The 23,253-nt window shown below is 35.1% G+C and overlaps 1 protein-coding gene across 19 annotated transcripts in view; it reads left to right on the top strand.

Moving 5' to 3' along the window:
• The window catches only part of APC (APC regulator of WNT signaling pathway), a 159,382-nt gene that overhangs the window by 70,052 nt on the left and 66,077 nt on the right, over positions 1 to 23,253 (top strand). For all 19 annotated transcript variants that reach the window (XM_024563317.3, XM_024563320.3, XM_024563323.3 and 16 more), the window contains 4 exons: positions 746 to 830; positions 1,949 to 2,150; positions 6,468 to 6,576; positions 9,094 to 9,207. In XM_024563317.3, the coding sequence (XP_024419085.1) occupies positions 746 to 830; positions 1,949 to 2,150; positions 6,468 to 6,576; positions 9,094 to 9,207 (510 nt within the window). The remainder of the gene's footprint in view (positions 1 to 745; positions 831 to 1,948; positions 2,151 to 6,467; positions 6,577 to 9,093; positions 9,208 to 23,253) is intronic.

Consider the following 23,253-nt stretch of genomic DNA (forward strand, 5'->3'; position numbering starts at 1 on the left):
GACATTTGCCAGACTTTGAACTTTGTGGAAACAGGAGGTTAAAGACGTAAGCCCTTAACCTCCAAGGGACAGAACTTTAGGGCTAAGGAGTCAGGTGCCACCTGAGAATAAGGCTGAGCTAGAAGTCAGGTAAAAAATATGTAATCTTGCAATGCTTGAGAGAGACAGACCTAGTAGAGGAAAGAGGCCTGTATCAAACATTACTGGTTTTTCTATAAAGATAAATGACAAATTTTGGAGCTGTGTAAGGTGAGAGGCCAAGGGCTGAGGAGACAGAAACTTGTAATATTTATAGTCTTAAGTTTGAAGGAGAAACACACTCAAGGATTTTGGCAAATCAGATCAAGAAAAGGATTTAGATGGGAAAGGAATAATGACATCAAATTCAGGAGGCAAAAAAAGTGCATATATCCTTTTAAACATTGGAATATAAATCAGTGTACTAGAAGAACATACTTAAATGTGATATATAAAAGCTTGGATATTTTTAGGGTATTAAGTAGACTATTACAGTGTGTTAACTTGATGGTTTCGTGGTCATGGTGGTGCAAGCCTCAGAGGCAGGGATTCTGAATACCTAACTACTGAGCCAGCCTCACTGAGGCTTGGTCATTTTCTAATTTTTTTATTTTTATTTATTTATTTATTTTTAAGATTCTTCTACTTACTCTCTCTTTTCCCAATTGTGTCTTCAGGAACACTTGTAGAATTTTATCATGTCCCTATATTGTATTCTTTTTTACAGGAAGTACTTAAGCAGCTCCAAGGAAGTATTGATGATGAAGCTATGACATCTTCTGGACAGATTGATTTATTAGAGCGCCTCAAAGGTACATTTTTTAAAAGTGTTTTAAAATAATTTTTTATGCTTCAGTTGTCAATTTTAGGTATGTATACCCAAGTATAACTTCTTTTGATTTGGGTGCCATTATCGGTTTCTTGGTATAACAGCCTGAGGATGTAATTGTTAAAGTACGAATATGTCAGAAGTCTATTTTCTTGTTATTTCTTCAGTTAAATATTTTACTGGCTTTGAATAAACTATTTGAAATGCCTTTCTTAATAATTTTAAGCTCTTTTAAAAGCTCGTTGCCATTCTGCCAGTCACTAAATCGGCCTTACCACACACCAGGCCCATTGCCTCGAGTGAAGTCCTGTCCTTTGTTCCATCCGGGATACAAATGCTTTATCCTCTCACATACATAAGCTAATTATAAGCCATTTTTAGCAGAATTTAAAAACAATGTCTCATTTTGTTGCTTAAAAATTCCAGTGTCAAAATAGGGAAAATGATTAATTATAATTGAAGCTAGGCAAAAAAATTTTGGTCCTTAAATGTATTATTATCTAGCATGAATCTAAGGAAGGATATTTCATCTAATTTTCCTTTAACATACTCCTTTTCCCCCTGACTCAGGTTGACTTGGGAGGGAAAGTTTAGCCATTCTGTTTCTAAATAATTGTGTATCCAGTCATGCATATTTGTTGTTTCCTGTGTTAAAAATTTGTAGACTTCTGAACCAAGGAGTGTCGATGCTCTTACAGAGTTGATGCTTCAGTACACTTTTGCAGGCCCTCAGAGACCCTGCCTCACTGAGGCTCAGCCATTTTCTGAGTTGTTTCTTTTTAGGGTTCTTCTGCTTATTCCCTCTCCTACCTTTACATTTCCCCAGAACCAGGAGTCAGTGACTTTCTCTGAGCATCAGCATTTGTGATAAGGATTTTCTCTGCTCCCTGCACGAATTGGCTAACCAATAGCTGTCATATTTAGTATTCCAATAGACTTTATGTAATATATATATATATATAAAGTATTTTTAATTATATTATAAAGTGGATTAAAATTGAAGGCTAAATATTAACCTAAGATTTCACTTTTAAAACAGTGTAATTACATTAGACTACTTAGAACAGTTGCTATATTAAAACATGTCTCTATTTTATTTAGAGCTTAATTTAGATAGCAGTAATTTTCCTGGAGTAAAACTACGGTCAAAAATGTCCCTCCGTTCTTACGGGAGCCGGGAAGGATCTGTATCCAGTCGTTCAGGAGAATGCAGTCCTGTTCCTATGGGTTCATTTCCAAGAAGAGGGTTTGTAAATGGAAGCAGAGAAAATAACGGTTATTTAGAAGAACTTGAGAAAGAGAGGTAATTTTTTTTCATTAAATAGCAAACATTAACTTGTATGCTCCAATTTTTGCTATCATTTTGTAATATAAGATATGAATTACAAAGCATGTATTATGGGTTACCACTAACACTTAGGAAACATTTTGCATTTATTAACTAAAAGATAGTATGTGACTGTCCCTAAACTAAATCTAAAACTTTAAAGGAGGCAGTTTCTTGGGATTGTGGGACTTCTGTTTTTTCACTTAAATACTATGAATGATCTGCACATTGGGTCCTACACATGATAACAATCTCTGTGTCTGGTTAAAAATATATAACCAATATTTAATTGCATTTCTGGTTATCTTTTGAACTGTAGTATAAAGTGACTGTTTCCAATATGGAAGGCCTATTACAAGTGCCACAAATAAAACATTTCTTAATTTATCAATTTCCATGTCGAAAACATTGCTTGACAGATGGAATGAGTCCTGGTTTCTCACAGCTTGGGTATTCTCTTCCTGCAGTTAAAATGATCTCATTACAAACATCATAATATACATAAGTATCAAGAACTTCATCAAGTATTCATGTCTCCTAAAAGATTATAAATTCTTCAATGCATGAATGAAACCTTACCTTTATATTCATAAAATTTCTATTAGACATTATGTTAACATGTATAAGTGTTACATTCTAGCTCTGGAACCTTGGTCGAGTCTTTGAATTTCGGTGTCATTTTCTTCTATAAAACAGGAATATGATTCTACCTTGTAGAGTTGTGAAAGTTGAATGTTAACATATAAGAAATACCCAGCATATCTCACTAAAAAACAAAAGACCTTTTATTACTTTCTCTCTGGTTTTAGGTATGTTCATCTACAAAAATAAGGGTAATCATCTGGACCAGTAGTGTTAAGCTTTCTTTCATCTGTCAAGTTCACATGAGTCTATTTTGTACCTTGAACCAGGACTGTGTTTCTCTCTGACAGTGTAGGAAATGCTATGCTGAAAAATAAGAAACTATCATTCATGGTCTTTCATTTCTTTGTCCCCTTTCAGCTCTATTAAGAGGCAGACAACATTAAGTTAGCATACTGACTTTCCTAGGAACTTTGCTTCATGTAGATAAAGTTCTGATTTTATTGAGAGAGAAAGAAAGAGAGAGGGAGGGAGGGAGGGAAGGAAGAAGAGGGAGAGGGTAGAGTGTATTTGGAGGGAAGAAAATTGAGACCTTGCTTATTTGACAGTATCTTTATTTTGCTCTCACACTTGATTGATGGTTGGTCTGGGTCTAAATCCAAACTTATTTTCCTCTTAATCAATGTTGCAGATGAGAAATTTGATATCCACCTGATTCTTATTCCTTTATAGGCAACTATTTTTCCACTTAGAAGCTTTTACAATGCCCTGGTGTTTGGGTTGTCTTATGCCTCATGCTGGATACTAATGTGCCATTTTTATCTGAATTTTGGGGCTTTTTAGCTTTTGAAAATTCTGTTCTTTGATGATGTTCTCCCCTTAGTTTTTTCTATTCTTTCATTCTAGACCTCCCTTAAGTCATAGATTATTTCTGTCTCTCTTTTTTTCTTTTTCTGTTTTTCACAAGATAAGTGCTATTAAGTAGTAAAACCAGGATTCAAATCCAGGTCCATACCTCTACAGGCATTTTGAACCTCAGGTTTCCAGTCTGTAGAATGAGATTTTTAAATTTTTAGATTTTTTTTAAAGTCCTTAGCACTGTGTCTTATATAGAGAGCATTCAATAAGTGCTTCTTATTGTCATGTTAGCCATTACCTTATTAACAAATACTTACTAAATACCTAATACATATGTGCCATGCTCTTCTAGGTGACTGTACGTTAGCTAGAGGACTAGGAAGACATGAGGTTTATGTAAAGAAGCATTTTTAAAGATGATTATCATTTTTAAAGACCACTAAATAAGCCATCAATGTTCTAAACCCTAAAGACCTCTCTGTTTCTGGGTCTAGACCTAGTTTCATTTCTGAGCCTTAATCACTGCTCTGTGAATTACAAGGTCAACTACTGTCATTTAACCACTTGTTACCGTTTTGGCTGAAGACATTATAGCCTTGGCTTTCCCAGAGCGTTTTACAGTTTGATTTTAAACTTTATAGTAACAACTGGTCCCTATTTTCCCTAACCTCCCCCTCACTCCACCACCATCAGTAACATCGGCCCATCAATTTAAGCACTTTACCTACCCAGCTCTTATTTCATAAGCCCACTTATTAGAGAATAATCAGAGGATCACCATCCAGCTCTCTTTTCTCCACTTTAGTCCTGATGGGTCCTCTGGGTCCTCACCAAGGAAAGCTGAAAAATGGAATCATATCTTACCTTTATGCCAGTTTGGTGCCCAGCTTTTGAAAGGAGCTCAGACTTTCTACAGTGCTTTTTCCTGCTTCTGTTGTTAGGAAGGCAGGGAAGCCGCAGCTTCTCATTAATCCACCCCCCCCCACGGTTGTTACATTGTAAGTAGGAATTTACTTCCCTGCCATGGACTCCCTCACAGTCGAGGTTACCACCTCAAAGTGAAGGCTTATTTCTTATTTTAAAAATTGCTTCTCAAGGGAAGGGAATTTTAGAAAGAATAGAACCTTCTACGTACATGCATACACATTTTTCCAAGAAATTCCAGTCAAACAGGATTTTAAAGTAACAATATCCGAGTGAGGAACATCTCTGTGTTTGAGCAAACCGTGGAAGCCGTAATGGAAAATATCCACAACTCTGATTACAAGAATTTAAAAAATCTTACATGGCAAAACATTGTAAACAAAGTTAAAAGATAAGTGATAAACTGAGAAATTAATATTTTCAACCCATATAGCTGACAGTGTGCTGTTACCTTAACACAAAAGAGTATAAGAAATTTTCTATAAGAAGAAGTCACAGACAAGAAAATACAAATAATGTTTGTATTGGTGAAGGTAATAGGTGCATAAATAACATCTAACAAGAGTAATATGTTTAAAATTTACATACCCCAGAATTTTACTTTATATACATGCTTGCACGTGTGTGACATGAGGTTATGTGTAAGGATATGCCATGCAGCATTCTTTATAATAGCAAAAGGTTGGAAGGTCCTAAATGCCCTCTACTACAGAACTGGTCATGGATTCAAGAGTACTATGGAATATATGCAGTACTGTGCCCCTGGACAAAAATACATAGGACCTGTATGTTCTCATATAAAATTATCTCCAAGGTAGATTTTTAGTGAAAAATAAGTTATGGGACAACACATGTGGAACTATTTATGTTTAAGAATATACATATATCCTTGCAATTTTATAAAATATTTCTGGAAATATACACAAGAAAATAGTAATAGTGGTAGCTTTGGGAAAGAGCCACTTGAAAGGGGTCATATACTTTTTTTAAAAAAGATATTCATTCATTCATTCATTCATTCATTCATTTATAGAGGGGAAGGGAGGAAGAAAGAGGGAGACAAACAACGATGTGTGAGAGAATCATGGATTGGCTGCCTCTCACGCACCCTGAAGTAGGGACCTGGCCCACAACTCAGGCATGTGCCCTGACCAGGAATTGAATTGGTGACCTTTTGATTTGCAGGACAGTGCCCAACCCTCTGAGCTACAACAGTCAGGGCAAAAGGTCATACACTTTTTGTGTCAACTGAGTTTTTTCTCAGTAACACTCTTATTTTGCATTTCTGTTTATAATGATTAGATGGACTGTCTTGATATAGATTGTTACTGAGGAAAATGTTGATTGGTAGTTGAGAAATTACATAAATTCATCTTCAAATTCCAAACTAAGAAAAATTTTGTCTACCTCAGAGTAACTTCCTCTTATTGCACAGTGACAGTATATTTTTTATTATTTTGGCTGCTGAAAAGCAGAAAATTACATCTGCATCCAGTGCAGTAGCTTCTAATACTCTAGGTTTCTTTTCTCCATAACTACTACTTTTCTTTTCCCCTTTATTATATCTTTTATTCTTGTATTAATTTGGTTGTGTCATACATGTACTTCTTACTATAAACCATCATCATGTCCTTAGACTGTAAATGAATGTGAAGACAATACTTTTGGTGAAGTGTAAATATTCTAGTAAGGTTGATTTAGTCTCTCATTCAGCTGAAAAAGTAAAAAAACACTTTTTAATATTCAACTTTAAATGATTATATTATTAAGTGTCATCTTCAAAAATCCAAAATCAATGTTTTTCATTTATTCATTAGTGTTAATACTATAGCTTAAAGAGAGAACTTCACTGTAACAGTAATAATTGTTTTTGTATACTCTATATTAACATTGTGTGACCTTAACCTTTTTTTAAAAAAAAACCAACAGATCATTACTTCTTGCCGATCTTGACAAAGAAGAAAAGGAAAAAGACTGGTATTACGCTCAACTTCAGAATCTCACTAAAAGAATAGATAGTCTTCCTTTAACTGAAAATGTAAGTAATTTGGCAATATGACTTATTTTAGACTTTAATAACTTGATTTCTTAAAAGAACCTATATTACATATTAAAAATCTATGATAATTGCATTTATAGTTATTTGTAAACTAAAATATGTTTTATCTAACTTTAAATGTATAATAGTTAATGAATTTTTGTTTATAAAGATGATAAAACTTTATTGAGCTCAAGCCCTGAGTTAAGAAAATCTCAGTTTGAATCCTAAAGGACACAGGATTCAGCTATGCAAGTGGTGTTTGATTCTGCATATATTGAATTGCCAAACATACTCTCTAGAAGTGTTTATCACCATCTGTCTATTTTTTAACCATACTATAGGAATTATGCCAGGTAATTTTTGAATAAAAATATCTTTGAAGATTTATAACTAGAGTATAACCCTAATGTAACCCTAGTCCTATTTCAATTATTGTAATAGCTGTTGCAGGGACCTTAGAACTTTTTGCATGTGCTAAAATTTCTTTGTTTTGCAGAATTAACTATAAAAGAGAATTAATCTTGTCAGCCTCTCCCTCCCCACCAAACTTCATGTAGACTATCTTAATTCATGAGGGTGGCACATATAAACATTTCTGAAATATATTAATAATTTCAAATAAGACTATATTTCACCTATTCATAAATATTTTTTGTAATTTTAAAAATGCATATTTTAAGAAGATATACTTAGAATATATCTTCCTCTTAGCTTGGATTTTTCACTTTCTAATAGCACTTTTGAGGGAATATAATAAACAAAAAGCAAAAACAGAAAGAAGAAAAACTTTTTCCAAACATATAGTTAGCCAGGTTTCCTGAGTGGGTGTTGTCTGGCAGTAGCTAGAACTAGAAACTTAAGTGTTTAGTCAGTCCCCTGGGACAGTCTTTAAGGTTATGAGAGGGAGAGAGAAGCTCCCCCTTTCTGAGAGTGTCCTTAACACCTTCCTGGGAATTAAAGAGAAACACATAGTGAAAAGACAGTTACTGGAGAGTTGTTAGCAAACAAGGATTAGGAACTCAGGCAGGTTTGGTGGGATTTTCACTCTTATAAACAAAAATACCGAAGTATAGTTGTTCATAATTCACTTTGGTAATTAGAACGTACAAAATTTAGAGGCCAACTGTCTGCATGTAGTCAGGTTTAGGAAGGGACTCAGATATATGTGACACCTCGGGCAATTGACTAATATCACATAAGACATTATTATGGGTAATTTGGCACCATTAGCCAATTTAAATTCCTTGCATTTTATATTTTTTAAATTTTACAAATTCTGCTTTTAATATTGTGAAGTCAGGTTAACACTTTCATATGGAAATATGTATCAAGAGGTAGACATTGCTTTTAAAAAATATCAGCTCTAAAGCACATTTCTGCTACATACTGTGTCATGTTCATCTGTCTTTGCAGGGGGTTTGGGAAGTGGAGGACATTTGAGTGGAGTTATAGCTGGCTAATTGGGAATTAAATAACATGGAGACTTTCTTCTATATTGTAGTCCATAATTTGGGTCAGCCTATGGGAATACATTCTGCATATGAGTGGGAAAAGGATCAGAATCTTCTCTACGTTAACTGATAATTTTGGAATCCTTGACCTTACAGAATGCTATTCTGAGTCAGTTGTGTCTCACGCAGCTTTCTATTGGGCGTAAAAAGCGAGAAAAACCTATAGCACTTGTTTATTCTCCTGATATAGCACATTAAATTACTTATTTTATTTAATCATATTTTTTAGCCTTTATTACCTCTTGGGCCATGTGTTTATTAAGTTTCATTACTTTGTCCTTTTCATCTTTTTGAATGCCCAATAGTTATCATAGTGCCTGAAATTTTAATTAGAGGGTTAATAAATTTTAAATGAATTAACATTTTGTGAAGAAGTACTTCTTTTATTTGTTTCCATTTTGCTTCACTTTTGGATTTTACCAAAAAGTTTATGATTTAAAAGTTTAAGTTGTCCTCCTGATTTATAAATATTGATATTACATAAAAGCTTTTTCTTATCCCATTTTCTTCATTTTAAATATGGAGTAGTTCTCTCTGTTTAGTCTCCATATATATGATAATCCTTACCTTAAGTTGAGGTATAAACTTAAGGATGATGCATCTTTTTTTTTTCTTCTATGTTGTCCACATTAATATGCTAGCTTTTAATAATTAAAAGTACTACCTCTTCAGTGAAGAAGAATCATAAGGGAACTTAAGATAGGCTTACTGGATCAGTTATGTATATTAAGTGAAATAGTACAATTTAATTAAAGACATTTGTGGCTGTGGGGCAGTACAAATGTTTCAATTTTGCATTTCACATCTGGGACCCAGACTGAAACTAGCACCTAAAATCTAAGTTTTAGGGCTTCTTGGAGTACAATATAATTTTCTTATGTACCATAACTTATACATATTTGCTTGTTCATTTTCTTTGTTGGTATTTATGTGCTTTTTTTGCTTTTACTGATAAACACACAAACATAAGATATTAACATTTTAATTTTATTTGTGGTTTCAGTTTTCTTTACAAACAGATATGACCAGAAGGCAATTGGAATATGAAGCAAGGCAAATCAGAGTTGCAATGGAAGAACAACTAGGAACGTGCCAAGATATGGAAAAACGAGCACAGGTAACTGATTTATTATTAAACTAGAACCAGCACTAGCTAAATTATTAGTTTGTTTTCACTTTGGCCCTATTTCAAAATGAGAATAATATACCATGGCTGTTGGGCAACAAAACCAGTGTTCACGTAATTCTGCCTCCACTACATTTCATTTTCCTGATACAGTTCTGCTTTGCTTTGGAATTGTGGGAGGGAAAGAGTTAGATGATGATCATCTGGTAGCTGATAGCTAGCTCCAATTCACCTGTGAAATGTTTACTTCTTGTAATCTGAGTGCACGTAATGACATTCACAATACTGCTTTTCAAGTTGTACACTTGAAAAAAGGGTGGAGGGACCTCATTCAAGGAAGTAGGATAGAAACATATAAAGAGAACATTGGGAAACATGAAATGAGTTGGATAGAGAATACTTCCATATTTCTACCTTCACCTAAAGTCAAGAAAGAATATTAACTGGCTTTGTTATTTGTTAAATATTTCCATATATTGAATTTAGACCTTTTATGTTCACACAAGTATATTACTAATATTTTTAAGTCCTGAAGAGGCTTTGCTGATTGCCTTATCTATTTCTTTTCCCTTTTTTTTAATAAGTGAAAGTTTATTTAGAAAGTCACAGACGTAGAAAAGGTGAGCCAGCTGGGCTGTGTGGGCTCAGAAAACAAGTTACAGAGGCAAAAGGACAGGCCCTTGGAATGTAGGAGAAAGAAAGGCAAAGGTAATAATGTATCTGGGGAAAGAGGAGGTGGAAGTGTGAAGGTGTGCTCCAGAAAGAGAAAGAGCACATGCTGAGTCCTCTGTCCTGAGGGTTTTTATCTGCTTTCTTTGTTTTGTTTTGTTTTGTTTGTACTGATTTTATTATTTTTTCATTACCATTTAGTCCCCTTATACTTCCCTCCCCTCAGCAATCACCACACAGTTGTCCATGTCCATGAGTCCTTTTTCCTTTTTGCTCAATCCCTCTACCCACTAACTTCCACTCCCTTAGCTGTCATCCTGCTCTCCATCCATGAGTCTGTCTCTATTTTGCCTGTTGGTTCAGTTTGTTCATTAGATTCCACATATGAGTGAGGTCATATGGTATTTGTCTTTCTCTGACTGGCTTATTTCACTTACCATAATATTCTCCAGGTCCATCCATACTGTCTTAAAGGGTAAAGTTTTCTTCTTTTTATAGCCAAATAGTATTCCATTGTGTAAATGTCCCATTGTTGTTTTATCCACTCATCTACTGATGGACACTTGGCTTCCGTATCTTGGCAATTGTAAATAACGCTGCAATGAACATGGGGGTGCTTAAGTTTTTTTGAATTAGTGTTTTGGGTTCCTTTGGATATATTCCCAGAAGTGGGATCATTGGGTTAAAAGGCAGATCATTTTTATATTTTAAGTATTTTTTATTGATTATATTATTCATAATCAATTTTCCCAATTTTTCCCCCTTTATTCCCCCTCCACCCTGCACCCCCCAGCCCTCCAGCATTCACCCCCTTTAGTTCATGTCCATGGATTGAACATATAACTTCCTTGAGTTCTCTGTTTCCTATACATTTTTTATCTCCCCCCATCTATTTTATGCCTACTAATTATGCTGCTTCTTCCTTGTGCCTTCCCCCCATTCCACCCTTCCCCCTCCCCACTGAAAACCCTCTATATGATGTCTATTTCTCTGAATCTGTTCCTGTTCTAGTTGTTTGCTTAGTTTTTGTTTTCGTTGTTTTTCTTTTCTTTTACGTTCATTTGTTGATAGTTGTGAGTTTATTATTTTATTGTTCATATTTTTTATCTTCTTTTTCTTAGATAAGTCCCTTTAACATTTCATATAATAATGGCTTGGTGATGACAAACTCCTTTAACTTGATCCTATCTGGGAACCACTTTTGTCTGCCCTTCCATTCTAAATGAAAGCTTTGCTGGATAGAGTAATCTTGGATGTAGGTCCTTGCCTTTCATGACTTTGAACACTTCTTCCCAGCCCCTTCTTGCTTGCAAGGTTTCTTTTGAGAAATCATCTGATAGTTTTATGGGCACTCCTCTGTAGGTAAGTGTCTCCCTTCCTCTTGCTGCTTTTAGGATTCTCTCTTTATCTTTAATCTTGGGTAACTTAATGATGATGTGCCTTGGTGTATTCTTCTTTGGGTCCAACTTCTTCGGGACTCTGTGGGCTTCCTGGACTTCTTGAAGTCTGTTTCCTTTGCCAGATTGGGGATGTTTTCCTTCATTATTTGTTCAAGTAAGTTTTCAATTTCTTGCTGCAACTGTTGTTCTCCTTCTGGCACCCCTATAATTGGGATATTGGAATGTTTCAGGTTGTCCCAAGTGTTTGTAAGTCTCTATTCACTTTTTTGAATTCTTGTTTCTTCATTCTGTTCCAGTTGGATGTTTACTTTTTCTCTTTTGTTCCAAATCGTTGCTTTGAGTCTTGGTTTCCTTCCTGTCACTGTTGGTTCCCTGAATATTTTATTTTATTTCATTTTGGGTATCTTTCATTTGTTTTTTCATTTTTCCACCAAGCTCAATCAGTTCTGTGAGCATTTTGATTACCAGGGCTTTAAATTCTCCATCAGATAGGTTGGCTATCTCCTCATCACTTAGCTCTCTTTCTAGAGTTTTGCTCTCTTCTTTCATTTGGGCCATATTTCTTTGTTCATGGGACCTGTTAAGCAGTAAGGGGGCGGGGCCTTAGGTATTCAGTGGGGCAGGGCAACCCTCCCCATACTGTGCTGCCTCTGGGGGAGGGGCCAGAGAGGGAATAATTCAGCTCCCCTGCTCCTCTCTAGTGCACTTTCCAATGGGACTCTTGGACTCTTGTGTGAGACTGGGAGTTTCTCCCACAACGGCAATGGCCTGTAGTCTACAGTCAGATCCAAGTCTCAGTTTGCCTTCAGCCAGCCCCACCCGCAGGGTCCACCACCGTGCAGCGGGTTCTTACCAGTCTGGTTGTTCTGGTTGACTTTTTCTTTAATTCCTTGGCTGTCAGAGTTCCATGCAGTTTGATTTCTGGCACTTCTGGCTGCTTGTTTATTGATTTTAAATTGGTTGTTATCCTCCTTTTGGTTGTGCAAGGAAGCAAAGGGTTTCTACCTATGCCTCCATCTTGGCCAGAACTCCTTTTACTAATTTTTTGAGGTATCTCCATACTGCTTTCCATGGTGGCTGCACCAATCTTCACTTCCACCAACAGTGCAAAAGGGTTCCCCTTACCCCACATCGCCAGCATTTGTTGTTTGTTGATTTATTGATAAGAGCCATTCTGCCCCTGTGTGAAGTGATAATATCATTATGGTTTTAATTTGCATTTCTCTGATGATTAGTGACATTAAGTATCTTTTCGTATGTCTATTGGCCATGTGTATGTCCTCTTTGAGGAAGTGTCTATTCAGGTCCTTTGCCTATTTTTTTAATTGCGTTGCTTTTTTAGTGTTGAGTTTTGTAAGTTCTTTATAGATTTTGGATATTAACCCCTTACGAGATGTATCCGCAAATATGTTCTCCCATTCTGTGGGCTGTCTTTTGATTTAATTGATGTTTTCCTTTGCTGTGCAAAAACTTTTTAGTTTGATGTAGTCTTTTTTTTTTTTTTTCTTTCATTTCCCTTTCCTGGGGACATCTATTCAATAAAATATCACTATGAGCAATGTCTGACATTTTGCTGTCTATGTTTTCTTCTATGATTTTTATGGTTTCAGGTCTAACAATTAAGTCTTTGATCCATTTTGAATTTATTCTTGTGTGGTGCAAGAAGGTGGTCTAGTTTCATTTTTCCACATGTCCAGTTTTCCCAACACCATTTATTGAATAAACTATCTTTAGCCCATTGTATGTACTTGCTTCTTCTGATGAATATTAATTCACTATAAAAGTGTGGGTTGATTTCTGTGCTATTTTGTTCCATTAATTGATGTGTCTGTTTTTATGCCAGTACCATGCTGTTTTGATTACTATGGCCTTATAGTATAGTTTGATATTAGGTAGCATGATACCACTAACTTTGTTCTCTTTCGCAGGATCGCTGTTGCTATGCAGGGCCTTCTGTGGTTCCATATTAATTTTTGAAATATTTATTGTAGAAATATGTCATTGGAATCTTGACAGGAATTTCATTGAATCTATAGCTTGCTTCTGATAGTATGGACATTTTAATGATGTTAATTCTTCCTATCCATGAGTATGTTTCTGGCAGTGGGTTTGTCATATATGGCCTTTATTATGTTTAGTTACTTTCCCTGTAATCCCACTTTGCTGAGAGTTATTGTGAATGGGTGCTATATTTTACCAAATGTTTTTTCTGCATCTATTGATACGGTTATGTGTTTTTTATCCTTCATTCTGTTTATGTGGTGAATCACATGTATTGATTTGCAAATGTTGTACCAACCTTGCATTCTCAAAAGAAATCCCACTTGATCTTTTGTGTATGATTTTTTGATGCATTGTCATATTTGGTTTGCTAATATTTTGTTGATGATTTTGGCATCCGTTCATCAGGGATATAGGCCTACAATTTTCTTTCTTTGTAGTGTCTTTATCTGGTTTTGGAATTAGGATAATGCTGGCTGCATGAAATGAGTTTGGGAGCCTTCCCTCCTCTTGAATTTTATGAAATAGTTTGTGAAAGAGAGGTATTAGTTCTTCTCAGAACGTTTGGTAAAATTCACCTGTGAAGCCATCTGGTCTAGGGCTTTTTTTTAGTTGGGAGATTTTTGATTACTGCTTCAATTTTATTAGGTGTAATTGGTCTATTCAGATTCTCTGATTCTTCCTGATTTATTTTTGGAAGATTGTATGTTTCTAGGAATTTATCCATTTCGTTCAGGTTGTCCAGTCTTTTGGCATATGATTGTTCATAATATTTTCTTACAGTCCTTTGTATTTCTTTGGTGCCAGTTGTTACTTCTCTTCTTTCATTTCTGATTTATTTATTTGGGTCCTCTCTTTGAGTTTTTGATGAGTCTGGTTAAAGGTCTCTCGATCTTGTTTATCTTTTCAAAGAATTGGCTCTTAGAATCATTGATGTTTTGTATTTTTTTAATACTCTTTCATCTATTTCTGCTGTGATCTTTATTATTTTCTTCCTTCTATTCACTTTGGGCTTTGTTGTTCTTTTTCAAGTTCCTTTAAGTGTGAAGTTAGATTGTTTATTTGAGCTTGTTCTTGTTTTTTGAGATAGGCCTGTAATGCTGAGAATTTCCCTCTTAGGATTGCTTTCCCAGTGTCCCACAGATTTTGGATCATTGTGTCCTCATCCTGAAGGTATCCTTTGATCTTGTTGGCCCATTCGTTGGTTAATAACATGTTGTTTAGCTTCCGTGTCTTTGCATGTTTTTCAGTTTCTTCTTATGATTAATTCCTAGTTTCATAGCATTGTGGCCAGAGAAGATACTTGATATGATTTCTTGTCTTCTTAAATTATTGAGATTTGTTTTATGTCCTGACATGTGGTCTGTCCTAGAAAATATTCCATGTATACTTGAAAAGTATGTATATTCTGCTGCTTTGTGGTGCAATACTCTGAAGATATCAATTAAATCCATTTGATCTAATGTGTCGTTTAAGGCTACTGTCTCCCTGTTGATTTTCTGTCTGGAAGATCTATCCATTGAAGTCATAGTTGGGGGGTGTTAACTGCCCCCCCCCCAACTATGACTGTATTTCTGTCAATCTCTTCCTTTATGTCCATCAAGATTTGCTTTACACATTTAGGTGCTCCTATGTTGAGTGCGTAAAAGTTTACTAGAGTTATATCCTCTTGTTAAATTGTTCCCTTTATCATTATGTAGTGTCTTTCTTTGTCTCTTAGTATAGCCTTGTTTTGAAAATCTATTTTGTCAGGTATAAGTATTCCTACCCCAGCTTTTTATTTTCCTTTCCATTTGCCTGAAATATCTCTTTCCATCCCTTTACTTTTAGTCTGCGTGTATCTTTTAATCTGAGACAGGTCTCTTGGAGGCAGCATATGTATATGTCTTGTTTTCTTATCCATTCAGCTACCCCATGTCTTTTGCTATTTGTAAATGAACCAAAAAAGTATTTAAACTAATAGAGAATTGAGTAAGGTGACTGGAGTTAGCATACATTACACAAATTATTAGCTTTTCTCTAGTAGCAATAGCTACCAGTTAAAAATGGAAATGTTCACAATAACAGAAACTTCAAAATACCTAGAAAAGACCCACATGAAAAATATAAAATTACTAAAGGATGTAAAACATGACCTTAAAAATAGAGAAGCCTCAGATGGTAACTAGACTTAGTTATGGTGATCATTTCACAGGATATACAAATACTGAGTCACTATGTTGTACACCTGAAACTAATATACTGTTAAATTTTAATTATACCCCAGTTTTTTAAAAAAATGGAGAAGCCTGGCCATAGCCAGTGTGGCTTAGCTGGTTGGAGCATCGTCCTATAAACTGGAAGGTTACAGGTTCAGTTGCTGGTCAGGGTACATGCCTAGGTTGTGGGTTCGGTCCCTGGTCGGCATGCATTCAATAGGCAACTGATCAGTGTTTCTCTCCTTCTCTCTCTCCCTCCTTTCCCCACTTTCTAAAAAAATCAATAATCATGTCCTCAGGTAAGGATAAAAAAGAGAGAGAGACAAGCCTGGATGAGAATTAGTATTCTTAAAATGTCTGTATCTTTAAAATTAATAAGTAACTATAATACAGGTCTAATTATAGTATAAATAATTTATTGGAACTTTGAAAAATGATTCTAAGGTTTATAATGTAAGAATTTCCAAAAATGCTTAAGAAAGTAATAACAATGAGTGGGGGTTTACCATTTGTTAAAAATTATTGTAAAGATGTATCAATAATCAGTGTGATAGCACAGGAATATACATAGGCAAGTAGATTGGAATAGGGAGAAGAAAGAGATGCAAGAATATATTGAATCTCTATTTGATAAAAGTTACATTATATATTTGGGGTAAAATGCTAAATAATAATACAACTAGCAACGTATTTGGAAGAGAAATTCAGTTAGATCCATACCTCACATCTATACAAGAAAAATTACAGATGGATTAAAAATCTAAATGTGAAAAATAATCTAAAATTAATAGAAGAAAATATAAGACAAAAGAAGTTTTCTTAGCTATTGGGAATAAGAATGGAAACTCAAGAGCAATAAAGGTGTAAAATGAATTTATTTTATAAAATTTTAAAACATTCATGTTGCAGAAGATAAGGGAAAATATTTGTAGCACATAAAGGGAAAACGGTTAATATCCCTAAAATTTAAGAATTTATACAAGTTAATAAGAAAAAGACAATTCTGTTTTTTAATGAGCATAGGATATAATCTTTAAATATATTGAAAAGAAAATACAAGTGACTAGTAAAATATACAAATGACTGGTAAACATTTTAGTGAAACTGAAAACAAAATCCTCTCTTGCTCATGCCTGTGTGTAGTTGTTAGTCTCTAGCTACTTAGTTTGATTATTTATTTAATTACTTAGTACTTTATTTGTTTAACACATATTTAGGCACCTATTATGTTGTCCCCTACTCTCCTATAGACATGTAAGCAAAGGTTAGAAAAATATATATCAAGTTAATAGAGCTTATTTCTGGGACATGAGGGTTGGTAGAGTGAAGGTTACTTACACTTCTCCGTTGTCATAATTTTTTATAATATGAATGATACAATTTTGATAGAAATTTAAGTTTATAATTTTTCACTGTTAACTAGGATAAACACACTTATTCATATGTTATAAATATGTGCAAGATTTTCAGTAGGTCAAGAATCAACAATCTTTTTCTTAAAGGGCCAGACAGTAAATATTTTAGACATCGTGGGCCATTAATTTCTGCCACAGCTCTGCCTTTGTAGCAAGAAAGCAACCATAGATGACAATACGTAAACAAATGGACTTGGCTGTGTGACAATAAAACTTAATTTACAAAAATGGATGGCTGACCTCTGCTCTAGAGTATATACCTAAAAGCTTAATTGCTGGCCCTTAGGAATGAGTGCTTTGAACTAATGTTTGGCAAATTGCACTCAAAAGGACTTTATCGATGAGTATGAGAGAATTTCTTTTTCTTCTGCATGTCTTCTGTAGTACTGAGTTGAACTTTATAATTAACAACTATTGAGCAATGAAAATTTATGTTGTAATTTAGTTTATATTTCCTTGTGCACTACTGAAGTTGAATATCTTCTCATATATTTATTAGAGTTTTGGATTTTCTTTCTGTTCATGTTTCTACCATTTTCTCTTATGTTAAATGTCTTAAATGTTTGAGAGATGTTTTAATATCTTCTTGATACCAATCTGTTGTAGATAATATATGTCACAACCTTTCCCTGCCAAACCTGGTACCAGTTTTAGCTTCATGATAAAAATTAGTTTTTATTTTAAAGCTAAATGAATTATATTGCCATATTTGTGCTATGACCTATTTATACATCTTTTTCTATACTGAAGTCATAAAGGTACCCTCCTATGATTTCTAATAGTTTTCCTGTTTTATTTTTACAAGTAGGTCTTTAATTCATCTCAAATTTGCTATTATATATGATTTGGAGGTAGGGATCTAATTATATACATATACATACATTTTAAAATGTATATAGTTATTTAATTTAAAATATTTTATATAAATCATTAATTTAAATAACATCATTTACTATTTAAATGTATTATATATTAGTCATAATTAATGATTATTAGTCATTGTTAATGACTAATATATAATACATTATATATTCACATATGCATGCACATACATACAGATATATACATATTTATGTTGTTGACTAAATGTCTCATTATCAGTTTTTGGATACTCCACTATTTCCGCATTGATTAGTAATGCCATCTCTGGCATATGCCAGGTTGATTTTTTTTCTGCATAGTTCTGGACTATATTTTATTAGTCTATTTTAGTTTTTCTGTGCCTGCACTGGTACCACATTTGTTTTATTTGCTCTAGTATTGTAAATCTTGATACCTGGGAGCGTGAGTTCTTCTAATTTTTGTTTGTAAAAATGTGCTTATACTCTGTCTCATTACTCTCCCATTTGAAATTTTGTATCAGCTTGTCTTAATTCAAAGAAAATCCTTTTGGGCTTTTGATTAGAACTACATTAAATTTATAAATTAATTTGAGGAAAATTTATCTTTACAATACTGAACCTTCTTGCTTGAAAGGATGAACTAAAGCCAGACCTTCTGGCTTTTAATCTTAGACTTGTTAACTTACCAGCACTATGATCTTGGGTAAACTCTTTGCCAAGTTTTCTCCTCATTAAAATAGAGATAATGATAAGCCTTGGCCAGGTGGCTCTGTTAGTTGGAGCCTCATGCTGTGCACCAAGAGGTTGTGGGTTTGATCCCTGGTCAGGGCACACACCTAGGCTGCAGATTTGGTCCCCAGCTGGGTGCATACAGGAGGCAGTCTGTCAGTGTTTCTCACATCGATGTGTTTCTCTTTCCCTTCCGCCTTCCTCTCTTAAGATCAATAAATGTATTCTTGCGTGAGGATTTTTTTAAGTTTTTAAAAATATAGATAATGAGAAACTGTAAAATATAAGGATTAAGTGATTTAATGCATGTGAAGGCACTTAGAATCTTGTACATAATTAACATATAGTAAATATTAGGTACTGTTATTTTTATCTCTATTCATTTAGGTCTTAAGATATGTTCTTCAGTAAAGTTTTATAATATTCTTCATAAAGCTATTACACATGTTTTAAAAGATTTATCCATCTTAGATATGTTATAGTTTCCGTTGCTGTTGTGAATGGGATTTTCTTTAATTGCATTACTAAATTATATTTAAGTAATAAGTATCCAGTAATCTTCCTAAACTCTCTCATTAGATTGTCTCATTAGCTTAAGATTTAAAAAAAAATTTTCCATGTAAACTGTCACAGTATTTGCAAATAATGACAATTTTATCTTTTTTTAATATATTTATTGATTATGCTATTACAGTTGTCCCATTCCCCCCCCCCTCACTCCACTCCATCTTGCCCATCCCCTCCCTCCCACATTCCCCCCCTATAGTTCATGTCCATGGGTCATACTTATAAGTTCTTTGGCTTCTACATTTCCTACACTATTCTTACCCTCCCCCTGTCTATTTTCCACCTATCATCTATGCTACTTATTCTCTGTACCTTCCCCCCCCTCTCCCCCTCCCACTCCCCTATTGACAACCCTCCATGTGATCTCCATTTCTGTGACTCTTTCCTGTTCTAGTTGTTTGCTTTGTTTGCTCTTGTTTTTGTTTTAGGTGTGGTCGTTAATAACTGTGAGTTTCCTGTCATTTTTACTGTTCCTATTTTTTATCTTCTTTTTCTTAGGTAACTCCCTTTAACATTTCATATAATAAGGGCTTGGTGATGATGAACTTCTTTAACTTGACCTTATCTGAGAAGCACTTGATCTTCCCTTCCATTCTAAATGATAGCTTTGCTGGATACAGTAATCTTGGATGTAGGTCCTTGCCTTTCATGACTTGGAATACTTCTTGCCAGCTCCTTCTTGCCTGTAAGGTCTCTTTGGAGAAATCAGCTCACAGTCTTATGGGAACCCCTTTGTAGGTAACTGTCTCCTTTTCTCATGCTGCTTCTAAGATTCTCTCCTTCTGTTTCATCTTGGGTAATGTAATTATGATGTGCCTTGGTGTGTTCCTCCTTGGGAATCCCAGCTTCTTTGGGACTCTCTGAGCTTCCTGGACTTCCTGGAAGTCTATTTCCTTTGCCAGATGAGGGAAGTTCTCCTTCATTATTTGTTCAAATAAGTTTTCAATTTTTTGTTCCTCCTCTTCTCCTTCTGGCACCCCTATAATTCGGATGTTGGAACGTTTCAAGATGTCCTGGAGGTTCCTAAGCCTGTCCTCATTTTTCCAAATTCTTGTTTCTTCATTCTTTTCTGGTTGGATGTTTGTTTCTTCCTTCTGGTCCACACCGTTGATTTGAGTCCCAGTTTCCTTCGCCTCACTATTGGTTCCCTGTACATTTTCCTTTGTTTCTCTTAGCATAGGCTTCATTTTTTCATCTGGTTTTCAAACAGATTCAACCAATTCTGTGAGCGTCTTGATAACCAGTGTTTTGAACTGTGCATCCGATAGGTTGGCTATCTCTTCCTCGCTTAGTTGTATTTTTTCTGGAGCTTTGAAGTGTTCTGTCATTTGGGCCTTTTTTTTTTTTTGTCTTGGCGCATCTGTTACTTAAAGGGGCGGAGCCTTAGGTGTTCCGGGGTGGGGGGGGGTAACGCTGGTGGCTGCGCTGTGACGCTGTATGTGGGGGGGGGGGCAAGAGGGAGCAATGGCGCCCGCTCCACTCTCCACCGGATTTCAGTCACTCCCTGTGCTACCCCCAATCAAACTGGGCCCCTCTGGTTCCCGAGTGGGTGGGCTTGTGCATGCCCTAGGCCCCTGTGGGTCTCTCCAATGACCTCTCCTGTGAGGCTGGGAGTCTCTCCTGCTGCCACCCCAACCCCCACGGGCGTTTTCAATCGAGGTTTGAGGCTTTATTTCCCTGCACTGGAGCCCTGGGTTGTGCGGTCTGCTTCGCTCCCCGCCGTTCTTCTGGTTTATCTGTGCGTGAATGTGGGGCCGCGGGGTGTGCTAGTGGTCAGACTGCCTGCGCCGTTCGTCCCACACTCCTCCAGTCTCAGTCCCGCCAGGGCAAGTTGAGTCCTCTCCACCCTGGCTGCCTGTCTCCGCCCCCCTACTGGTCTGGATGAATATTTATTTTTTATTTCCTTGGTGTCGGACTTCCTTGCCGTTCGATTTTCTGTCAGTTCTGGTTGTGTGAGGAGGCGCAGTGTGTCTACCTACGCCGCCATCTTGGTTCTCCACAATTTTATCTTTTTAAGTACTTTGTTTTTTCTTTGTATTGTGTAAGAGCTCTAATACATCTTTGAATAAGTAGCAGTGATACTGATCTCCTTTGTCTTGTCTTGACTTTAAATGGGATTCTGTAATTTCACCTTTAAGTATTTTATTTATACAAAGTTTATGATAAATGCCCTTTATCAAGTTAATTTATTCTCCGTTCCTAATTTGTTGAGGTTATCCTGAATCTGTATTTAACAGTATTACTGTTGTATTTTAAAAAATCTGTTTTTCAAAGTCATACCAACTCCATACTCTAGAACAATTAAGCATTTTTTATTAAACATCATTTTATAAATATTCAAGATTGTCATATAGGAAAAGAAAAATACCTCTGTCCTCTTCTGTTTCCATGTTAAGAAACAGAAGCATAAGGGTTGTCATGTCAGAAATCATTCATCTCAGTGGACATTAAGATATAGACTTACTTGACTTCAGGATTTAGTGACATATTGGAAATAAAGGTAATGTTATGGAGAGGGACATTAGATATAATTTCCCTTTTTATCCTCTACATATTAAAATTTTAAATTTAGGACTTTATTGGTGAAGCACTAGCTAATCAAATATTACAAAGCCAGCAATTGTGTCTGTTCAGTTGTTTCTGTAAAACCAAGAAATATTTACCATCTGGTTGTAGAAGTGGTTGCTCATCTTTGCAATACTTTTAGAAAACTACGAAAAGTACAGGCATGTCTCCTTCAGCATGTCTTCATGATGTAAATTAGATTTGGTAAGATTTGTTTATTAGAAAATATTATGTACCTTAAGTTCACTATTTTCTGAATTGTAATAGAGTCAGCATAGGTGTAGTGTTATAAAGGAAGGGAGAGAGGAAATAAGGATTTTTGGTACATGGGGCACTTTTTTGAACTTCTCTGTGTTTATCATAACATTGGATAATAGCAGCAATAAGCATTTGTACTATGGTAATAAGATAAGGAAGACATGGCTATTTAAGCAAAACTACATGTGATCAAAGGGTAAGTTTTCTTTATAAGTTTTATAACTGTACTTAAAGCTATTTGTTACCGTACTTTTATTTCTCTATAGGGGTATGTAAACATGCTCAGAAATCTTTTGTTGATGGGGCTTATAATCAAAAAAATGTTTGAAACAGCTCCATCTAGCTTATGACATTTTCCCCCCATTAAAACAATTATTCTTATAATACAGTTTTTCATACCTCAGTATTAGGATATCAACTAGAGACTTACTTCAGAAAATGATACAACATTGGCAGTACTTGTTTTTAAAACCTGTATATTTGATCTATCATAAAGCTAATTAAAAACAATTTCAGTGTGCAGGGTTTTTATATATAAGTAAATTGTTTTTTCTGACTTCTACTAGTATCTATAAAAATTAAAGCAAAATCCAGCTTTTTGTTTGTTTGTTTGTTTAAAAGATTTTATTTATTTTTATAGACAGAGGGGAAGGGAAGGAGAAAGAGAGGGAAAGAAACATCAATGTATGATTGCTTCTCGGGTGCCCCCTACTGGGGACCTGGCCTGCAACTCAGGCATGTGCCCTGACTGGGAATCAAACTGGTGACCCTTTGGTTTGTATGCCAGCACTCAATCCACTAAGCTACACCAGCCAGGGCTAAAATCCAGCTTTTTCTAAAGGCACTTTTTCCATTGTAAATTCCACATTGTTTGATCTGTAGTTAATGCTTTCTGTTCACTTGATGGTCTCAGGATAGTGGGTAAACAAAAGCTCAACCATCATTGTGATCCCAGTGCTGGGAATAAAAATAATGTTTAGCTTCAGTAGTTACTTGGAAAGCTAAATCTGAAAGTACTACTGACTTGTAATAGGAATAACTTTGGAGAAGGTTAACCCTATTGTTTAAAAGCTGGTGTTTATTAAAACAAGTCAGATGCTCTTCCCCTTTACAAGCATACCATGTTTTATATAGATTTATTACATTATGTTGACATCTGATTAGTATAATACAAAAGATTAATTTTAGGTGTAATTTTCTCTTTGTTGAAATATGTTTTGAGAATAACATAAACACCAATTTTCACACTTTGTGCATTATACAGTTCAACATATATTTGTACCATCTTCCTAAACAGAGCTATATATCTGTTAAAGTTAGATGTATTGAAAAATTGAACTGAAAAAGGACTCATGGACATGGACAACAGTGTCCATGATGATGGTGATTGCTG

The sequence above is a fragment of the Desmodus rotundus genome, chromosome 1 (genome assembly GCF_022682495.2).
Source record: "Desmodus rotundus isolate HL8 chromosome 1, HLdesRot8A.1, whole genome shotgun sequence".
NCBI classification, from domain to species: domain Eukaryota; kingdom Metazoa; phylum Chordata; class Mammalia; order Chiroptera; family Phyllostomidae; genus Desmodus; species Desmodus rotundus.